At 34.7% G+C, this 9,777-nt stretch overlaps 1 protein-coding gene across 1 annotated transcript in view; it reads right to left on the bottom strand.

The window, feature by feature from the left end:
* Positions 1-9,332, bottom strand: part of Ccdc85 (coiled-coil domain-containing protein 85) — a 41,373-nt gene extending 32,041 nt beyond the window's left edge. Inside the window, exons 1-3 of the mRNA XM_089091994.1 lie at positions 8,680-9,332; positions 5,353-5,541; positions 1,638-1,902 (exon numbers count right to left, since the gene is read on the bottom strand). Coding sequence (XP_088948120.1) covers positions 1,638-1,902; positions 5,353-5,541; positions 8,680-9,309 — 1,084 coding nt within the window. The 5' untranslated portion in view covers positions 9,310-9,332. The remainder of the gene's footprint in view (positions 1-1,637; positions 1,903-5,352; positions 5,542-8,679) is intronic.
* Between the last annotated feature and the right edge of the window lie 445 nt (positions 9,333-9,777).

Raw genomic sequence — 9,777 nt, 5'->3', positions numbered from 1 at the left:
AATGCAACGTGTTAATGCTAATTCCGAATAAGGCACCTCAGCAGTATCACAAGAACGGCTGAGGGTATTATTCTCTAACTTCCGGGGCTACTTCTGCTCTTAAAATTTAACCAAGTCAAAATAGCGTAAGTGTATCCAACGTATCAAAAAAAGTAAGCAGATTTGTTTGCAAATGGCATCAATTTTTCCATTTCAGGTCATCTAGAGGAGGTATGAAACGAAATTAAACACTATCATTTGTGTCCAGATTTTTAAAAGGGTGTATGTTGATAAAAATTGCTGAAAAATTTTCTCCAGCATACAAATAGCAGGCCAAACTATAAAGTCTTAAAAAAACAAAAAGATTTAAAGTATTATTTTCTTTTTCCCTGAAAAGACTATGTCAATACAAAACGAACAGAAATTAATTGAAAAAACTTTTTTCACAAAATAAGTTTTTTCAAAGAAAAATAAAGAACTCCATTAAACAAAAAATGAGCAAAAATAAAATTAAATAATCTACCAAACGTGAAACTACCGCAAATCAGCATCTATAAATAAATGAAACCCAAAACGAACAGAAATTACAATAAATAATCAATTCAAACTCTAAATGAGCAGAAATTAACATAAGTTGGGCTCAAAACCCCTATGCCTTCCCAAGGCCAGAACATAATTTGCACTTTACTGAAGAAAATACAAATGAATGGCATTGTCAGTTTAATATACATATACTGATATTTAGTAATAAAAATGTTAATATTATTTTATTTATTAAAGTTATAAAAGTAAAACAAATTATATTTTTTTCAATAAAGTGCAAATTATGTTTTGGCCTTGGGAAGGCATAGGGGTTTTGAGCCCAACTTATATTAATTTCTGCTCGTTTAGAGTTGGATTCGGTTATTTATTGCAAATTCTGTTCATTTTGGGTTTCATTTATTTATCGATGCTGATTTGCGGTAGTTTCACGCTTGGTTGATTATTTGATTTAATTTTTGCTCATTTTTTGTTTAATGGAATTCTTTACTTTTCTTTGAAAAATTTATTTTGTGGAAAAAGTTTTTTTAATTGATAGCCTTTAAGAAACCAGTCCATGGATATTCTTGACAGGTTGAAGTCTTTTAAAAAACTTAAACTTAATTAAGTTCTAAAACCTTGTTCAAGCCTTCTGTAAAGGGCCTGTTGTTTTTCTCGTCTTTTTTTGTTTTGTTTTTGTTGTTTTTTCATTTTTTACATAAGGAAATGCGACCAGTCAATTATTTTAAATTTTGAAGCTTCAAGACCAAATTCTTTAATTTTATTTTTCAACCTTTTACAGTAAGGTACCCAAAATAGTTCCTAAAAACAAGGATGCCGAGCAAAAAAAGACAAAAAAATCCTTTTTTATGACAAAATGACATGAAAGTGATTTTACAGTGAATAATTTTTAGACAAAATTTGACTCAGTCTATTCTATAAAACACTTCAGAGTATTGTCACCGGCCAAACACATAATAAGACAGCAACTAATTTTTGGAAATTTTGGAATTTCCAATTACAGATTAGAAATGTTTCGATCAAATCATTACTGCACAAAAACCAAAGCTGCAATGAGTCGTATATTATTGTTTTTTGTTTTTTTTTACTTAATCGAATTGGCTCAGTAACAGGCTTACCATATAACGCAGATCTGGGCAGCCCTTTAATATGCTCATCTAAAAGAGCTTCTCTACTACTAGGCCGCTCAACGTCATCACCTTTTTGAGGAGGATCGTCTGTGTTTGTGCTGGCACTGCTGCCATCGCCATCATCACGTCTGGCAGTTGGAATGTGTAATGCAAACTCCTGATTTGTTTGTTTGCAAAGTATCCCACAATTTGGACACGTCGAAGTATCTTTTGTGGCAGTTTGCCTTTCCTCGTCAAGAAATAAACATAGCTCCTAAAAACAGAAAATCCATTAAAAATCTAAATTACCTGGATAAAACTACAAATTGAGTAGTATATCAAAAAAGGGCGTATCCAGGAATTTTTGAATAATTTTTATTTTGTAAAGAGTATTTGACAAAAAAAAAATACAGGATTTTTTTTTAAAGAGTATTTTTTGAATAGATTGGCTTGGAAGATGAACTTAAGCAGCTGTGCTGACCTGAGGTGGCTTGGTGCTGCAATGCGTTGTTAGTAGTAGTACCAGTATGCCATTCAGCCACCATGAGCATGACGTATATTTTTTTTGTTGTTCTTTTTACGCAAGAGGCATCCGTGTTTGGCCCAATCACAAGCTATTAGTTTTTCTTTAAAAAGAAGTTTACATTATATTAATGATGTTCGTAAGGAGACAAATAGCAAAGTTAATTACTTTTAGTTTTTTTTTAGGTAATATAACAAACTAATATATACAGTATATGTTGTTTCATTAGGTAAGGAATAACAGTAAATGTGAAACTATTTTTAACAATTTTTACGTTGGGATATATTTTGAAAAATAGAGGAGCACGTGAACATGCCTAATGAAGGAGGTCCTTTAAAAGAGCATGTGAACATGTCCAAAAAGCGGAACACTATTTGAAATGAAAAAAAATCAATATCGGAATCTTAATAAAATATTCTAGTTTGAACAATTGGATATAACGTCACTAAAGGTATAACGTCACTAAAGGTATACTTCAACAGAAAACTAATATATTTTGCTACGAAAAGACTTAAAGATTTTTTACTCTTTCACGAAAGAAAAACACAGAAAACGCACAAAAAACATAAAAAGGACATTAAAACGAAAAAAAAAACACAGGTGTCTAGTGTTACCTTTTGGCAAAAGTGATCTTTTTATCTAAGGCCAAATATAAAGAAAAAAAAAGGAGAGATTAATAATCTTCAAGCCATACCTTATTGACACCTTTCAATAAAAAGCAAAGATTTATGAATGACATGTGTTTTTTTCTTGATTTTGACTTCAGGCTTTAACTACAGCAGCAGAAATTTCAAACAGTGAAAAATTTGATTTGTCAAGCTTGTTTCAACACTAATTTGTTTCCAATTGCTGCCAACTAATACAATGTATTTGTATATTCTGCCAGATTCGTTTTAAAGATAAGAACAATGTCGTTGTAAGCTTCCATCTTCCTTATTTCAAAAAATAATGTCTTGAATCTTATCTCTGATTATTTGAAAAAAACTACGTTTTCTAAAGAGTTAAAGAGGCTGAGTTACAAGGTCGAACCTTAAAACGTACAGGGATTAGGAGGCACAGTTGGGGGGCTGCCGCACTCCAAACCCCCGCTTTCGCAGCCTTTAAATATAAAAAAAAATTCTTTAAACTGAAAGTAAGGAGCGACATTAAAACTTAAAACGAACAGAAATTATTCCGTATATGAAAGAGGCTGTGCCCTCCTCAACGCCTCGCTCTTTACGCTAAAGTTTGACTTTCTCACAACTCTTTTTTTAAACAATAAAAACTTTAGCGTAAAGAGCGAGGCGTTGAGGAGGGCACAGCCTCTTTCATATACGGAATAATTTCTGTTCGTTTTAAGTTTTAATGTCGCTCCTTACTTTCAGTTTAAAGAAATTTTTTTTTTATATTTAAAGGCTGCGAAAGCGGGGGTTTGGGGGTGGTAGCCCCCCAACTGTGCCTCCTAATCCCTGTACGTTTTAAGGTTCGACCTTGTAACTCGGCCTCTTTAACTCTTTAGAAAACGTAGTTTTTTTAAAATAATTTCTGCACGTTTTTGTACAGTTTATTACTTATTATTGTTTGACTAACTGTTAGCTGATCGTGTCAGGAGTTAAAGTTGGGGGGCTTCCGCCCCCCAAACCCCCGCTCTTGAACATTCTTGTGTTAAGGCTTTTAATTCCTGAATACTCAAATCACGTCGTACAGGGTGCCTCCTAATCCCTGTACGTTTTAAGGTTCGAACTTGTGACTCAGCCTCTTTAACAGCCCCCCAACTGTGCCTCCTAATCCCTGTACGTTTTAAGGGTCGACCTTGTAACTCAGCCTCTTTAACTCTTTAGAAAACGTAATTTTTTTCAAATAATTTAAAAAAGAAACTGAGTTTCTTTTCAAAGTATATAAAAAAGTTGCTCTGATGGTGAATCGATCCCGGGTTTTCCGCCTGAAAGTCTGGGGTATCAGCTGCTGGACTATACAAACACAATAGTGATTGTTGTTTAGCAAATTGAAGCTATTTTCGACGCAAGCAAATTCCCAAAAATCTTGATATGTGGTTTTTGGAAAACAGGGAAGGAGTAATCAGATGGAACTGAAATTCCGAGGATTGGCTTCCAGGCCCCAGCAAAGCTTGTCTTCTAAATTTCAGTCTGATCAGACAACGTTAAAGGGGGGGGTTGTGGTGGTAAAAATGAACATGGGCTATTATAGGAAAACAAGGTTTTTCGTACATGTAAACTCGGGGGATAATTTTTTCGGTCTGAAAATATCAACAGGCCCTAACAGGTCGAATTCTGCTTCGAATGAGTCCTCATTCAACCGGATCCGGTGCCAACTGTGGCCTGTAGGCGTGGCTAAGAAAAAAAAAAGAAATGAATTTTAAGTGGCTATATTTGGTTTTTTGAAAACAGGGAAGGAGTGATCGGATTAAGCTGAAATTTCGAGGATAAGCTCCCGGGCCCTAGGAAAGCTTAACCTCTAAATTTCAGCCCAATCGGACATCGTTACAGGGGGGCTGTGGTGGGAGGGTCCACACTTCCGGCCCAGTTTACCCCACGAAAATAAAGTCGGAGGAGGATGAAATTTTGCAAGTTTCTTAGTTTGAGCTTGGGCTACAAAATGCGATCACCGCCGTCTCTCTGCGACCTCTAGGACCTGAAATCGCTTAACATTGTGGTGGGTCGCCTCTTTATAGAGGCACAAGTGTGCCTCCTTGATTAGCCAATCACAAAGTTTATGCTTCAAGTCGAACATTGTTCAACTCAAGAAATGATGAATAGGATAAATAACTAGCACTGTACTTCTGAACCTATCAAGAAATTCGACTATGGTGTGGCCCAGAGAAGGCTGCATTCAGGGGGAGGGGGAAATCTGGGGTTTAAACCTCCCCCCCCCCACCCCAAATGTTTTTCAAGTCGTAAAAAAGTAACAAAAAAAGCATATAAACAAATTCGTTATGCGTTCTGTAATTTTTTTCCGTAACCCCCTCCCCCCGAACAAAAATCTTGGATACTCCTTTGAGCCCAAACATAATGTAAATAATATTTTTGCTCAGGTTTATAATCAATTCTAGGAATTTAAAAGAAGGTGCCAGTTGGCAGGCTAACTGCAGGATGTATGAAAGTAGGATAGTATATGGCAACAGTATTTCTTTTAATTCACAGAGATGAACCAAGTTTCGTTCTTACCTGATCTCATATTTTTTTTACTCACAAGTTATCATACCTTTAGCTCAAGATTTTCTTTAACTAATTCATGCTGCTTTGCTTCTAAAAGGTTCAACTTTGACTGGTAATTTGATACTTCTTGTCTCATCACGCTAGCTGTATACCTTCCAAAACGTTGCCACTCCCTTGCCAACTTTCTTCCCTTTTGCCGGTCATCATCCAAGAAACAGCATAAATCTCGCAACTCCTGTAAAAATATATACGGTAATTTACACAAGATCTGTTTTTATTGAGGAATCGTTCCAATTTAACTTAATCTAGTTCTCACGCAGCAAATTTCATTCAAAACTTAAGTCATTTTATTAACGAATCCTTCCTTATGTATCAAATCTAGTCAATAATATCTATTAGGAATGATCGTAGTTTGATACTGGAGCAAGCTCACTTTTACTTAGCTCTAGTAAATTTCATTCCTTAAAAAAGCATAGTTAATCAAGAATGATGAGGAATAAATTAGAATGGTGATCTCTAAAATAAAACAGGCTTCTACTACTGGCATGTTATTTTTGAACCAGCACTAACTTATTGGGGTTTCAGCGTTGGGCCAATGGTATGTGATTCTGGTTTACTATTGAAATCTACTTTGAGCGAAATAAAAACTAGATGACATTATTATTGTAAAAAAAATCTTTTAAAACCCCCTGAGAATGCACTTTACAATGGTATATACATCATGAATTTTAGTGGATTGCAAATCGAACCATCTTATTTAATAACAATTAATATATTTTAAATAATATATTTAATAACAAAACCATACTTTTATCTACAGGTAACTGGAACATGTTTTCTCAAAATAGACAACTTAATACTAACAAAGTTCACGTCAACAAAGTTAAGTCAACTAACAAAGTTAAGTCAACTAGAATGTTGAATTTTAACACAGTTTTGATTTTACTTTTTTAATCTATGAAAAACAAATTTCAATTCTTCTCTATTATTTTATCCTTTGAATCAATCTTGGGGTATGAATATTGGTCAAGTATTTTGGTCAACATTTTCGGAATGTCATTGAAAGATCCTTTGAATCAATCTAGGGACATGAAAATAAGGGTAGACCGGAGTGGATTGAAAGTTCCCTGATTCAATGAAAAAAATCATAAATATTAACAGATAAAACACCAGGAAATTCAATAAAAGGATTTTTTTTATACATCAAACACCAATCTAAAACTTTTAACATGCGGAAACTATTCACAGCGACATCAGTGCTTAAACACGCAGAAATTATTTTACTAAGGCCATAGGTTCAGGAGGGGCACAACTCGACACAGGCAAATCATTTGAGAACTAAGAGAAATCATGTAGCAAACCATAAAAATCTCGATATTTCTGGTGAGGGAAGGCCCTGAGGATCCCCTTCTTGTGTTCTTGGTGTCACGTCTTCCCCCGAAAATGGTATTACGGTGTATTTTGATCTCTTTTCCCTATTTGAAAAGGAAACAGAAAATTGAAAATTCCACCGACCCCTCTCCCTTCTTCTACAATTCTTCTTCTTCTTCTTCTCATCTTTAATTCAACAAGACCACCTCTGAGGAAAAATCGAAGTAAAACAAATATAGGAAAACCTTTAAACAATATGCAGTACATTAAAAAAGACCCTGCTTTTAAAACAAAAACAACATATTCCACGTTACTTTCAGTGAAGTGCAAATTGAATTAAGTATAAGGAGCAGGGAGTATTTGTAGAAAAAAACTAACTAGGGAGGTACTCAGGAGGGCTTATTTCCTCCTCCATCAAAGAAATTTCAAAATTTTCTTTAATTTGATAAGACTTTTTTATTGTTTGACTTTTTCGAAAATGTGCCCTCCACCTTGAAATGGTGTGCCTTTACAAGACTTTGGGTATATCCTGATAGGCTGTGAAGTAATAATAGGCTAATTGACATGTTCTTTTATATCTTGATCTCAGCATTATGAGTCTGTAAGTTAGCCTTTTCTAAACTAAATTATCAACAATAATCAAACAATTGCCTGCATCATGTCCATTCATAAATAAAGCAAGCAAAAGGACTGAAAATATGCTTTTCCAGTAAATTTGTGCGTTACCACTAACGGTTATTATTAAGGATTGGTTGTTGGTTAATCTTGCTAGTTAATGGTTGGTTGATTAACCTTATCAACCTTGCCAGTTAATGGTTGGTTGGTTAACCTTATGGTTATTATTAAGGGTGGACTCGAAATACTGAGTTGAGGCACTCGCCACAAAGGCCTCTTGTTTCATTGCCTCCAATATGCAGATGATAATCAGACAAATTTTTGAAAATCAGGCAAATTTCAGGAAAATCAGGAAAATCATCGCATAACTTTTGATGGGTAAGACTAAACTTGATGAAAGTTATATATTTGAAATCAGCATTAAAATCTGATTGTTTTGATGTATCTATTGGTATCAAAATTTCGTTTTTTAGAGTTTCGGTTACTATTGAGCCGGGTCACTCCTTACTTACAGTTCGTTACCACGAACTGTTTGATTAAGGGTGGACTCGAAATCCTTTATGCCTTTGTGGCACACGCCACAAAGGCCTCTTGTTTCATTACCTCCAATATGCTAAAGTATTATAATCTGACATAATCTGAAGTATTATCTATTATAGTCACTTGTGTATGTTCTTGCTTATATTGCTTGCTTGTGTTTATTTGCCCCAGCAATCTCTGCTCCTGATGCACAGTCATGTGGAGCTCCTTCTTCAGGGTAATTAATTTTTAATTTTAATAGTTTCTATATGTCTCTCGTAAGATGATCTATATATGCTATGGTTATTATTAAAGGTGGACTCGAAATCCTTTGTGCCTTTGTGGCACACGCCACAAAGGCCTCTTGTTTCATTGCCTCCAATATGCAGATGATACAGAAAATCTGAGTGGGTAATGAATTCAAATTGGTTGGACAAACATTTCTAACGTTGTAAAATTCTGTTGGGCCCATATGTTCAAAACTATGTTTAACAACCCCCCCCCCCTTAGAACTATCCAGGAGCTTTTCCCACAAAAGAAACCTAGGGGATGTTTACACAAAATATAAGAAATCAAGACATTCAATCAATATAACAGTTTTTAATCCTCAGAACACTCTTATCAACCATCATCAGTTCCAACCCGTACCTAAACTGTAGGCCTAAACTGTAGACCTATGTGTCTATGAGCATCTTGATTAGAAAAGGTAAAATTTAAATTTAAAGAACTATAATAAATCATTTGAAGCATCAAAAATTTTGCATCATTGAAAAATTAGTATAAAAAAAGAAAATTAGTATTAAAAAATTAAAAGAACTAGAGAACTTTGAAAGTAATTTCTTGATTACAACCATAGATTTGAACTAACCTGATTATCCTCACGGAGCCTCTGATTCTGTCCTCTTACTATTCTAATTTCATTTGCATAAGAAGCTAATCTATTCTGCATTTCCACAACCCTCCTAGCAAGTGCTTGAGCTCCGAGGGGTAACAATTCATCTTCACTAGCTCTCCACCCTGAAATATCAGGGTCCTCATCACTACTTGGATGCATCACTGTTGCTGTTCTTATATCAGGTAAACTTCTTGAGGCCATGGGAGGTATGGGTACCCAGGGATTACCATTTTTCACAAGCCCTCTTCTGCTTTTCATTCCAGTATCTACCACCTTAGGGATAAATGGGGGAGGCTCATCCTGAGAAGATGAATCACTTCTTTGATCATATTTCTGTACTTCAGATGCTTCATTTCTAGTGTAGTTGACATCTACTGGTGTACTTCTGAGTTTACTATCTGATTGAACACTTCTTTGAAGACCCCTGGCATTATTTGGGATTGAATGATAGGGTCCCCTGGGTTGATTTGAAGGTGGCGGTCCTAAGGGGGGCCCTGGAATTCTCTTAATTATAGGCTGGGAAGACTGAATGTAGTTGTCTGCCCGGAGAGGAAAGTATCCAGATGGATTGGACTGCATGATTCCATTTCTACTAGGATGCATTGTCTTAGTTCATTGACCTAAAAGAAAAACACATATAAGGAACCATAAAAGCAGACTATCATTGCAACGTATTTTATTGGTATCCAAAATACAAATTAAATATAACAATATAAACTGAAATAAATTCTTTGCCCAGCAGCAAGAGAACTCAAAAGACGAATGATATATAAGAAAAAGAAGAAAAGATACACAACCTAATTTAACATTCCAAATCAAGGACTCAAACTCCCTCAAATAACCGGGTAAAACTCAAAACGAGCAGAAATTAACATGAGTAGGGCTCAAAACCCCCTATGTCTTCCCAAGGCCAGAACATAATTTGCGCTTTACTGAAAAATTATAAGTGTTTTTATTTTCGTAACTTTAATAAATCAAATAATATTAATATTTTGATTGTTAAATAATAGCATATGTATATTAAACTGACAATTCGAATTCATTTGTATTATTTTTTCGTAAAGTATAAAT

This window comes from Artemia sp. Qi Xiang Cuo, chromosome 7 (assembly GCF_049724085.1).
Source record: "Artemia sp. Qi Xiang Cuo chromosome 7, ASM4972408v1, whole genome shotgun sequence".
NCBI lineage: Eukaryota > Metazoa > Arthropoda > Branchiopoda > Anostraca > Artemiidae > Artemia > Artemia sp. Qi Xiang Cuo.
This window is presented reverse-complemented; position numbering and strand designations above follow the sequence as displayed.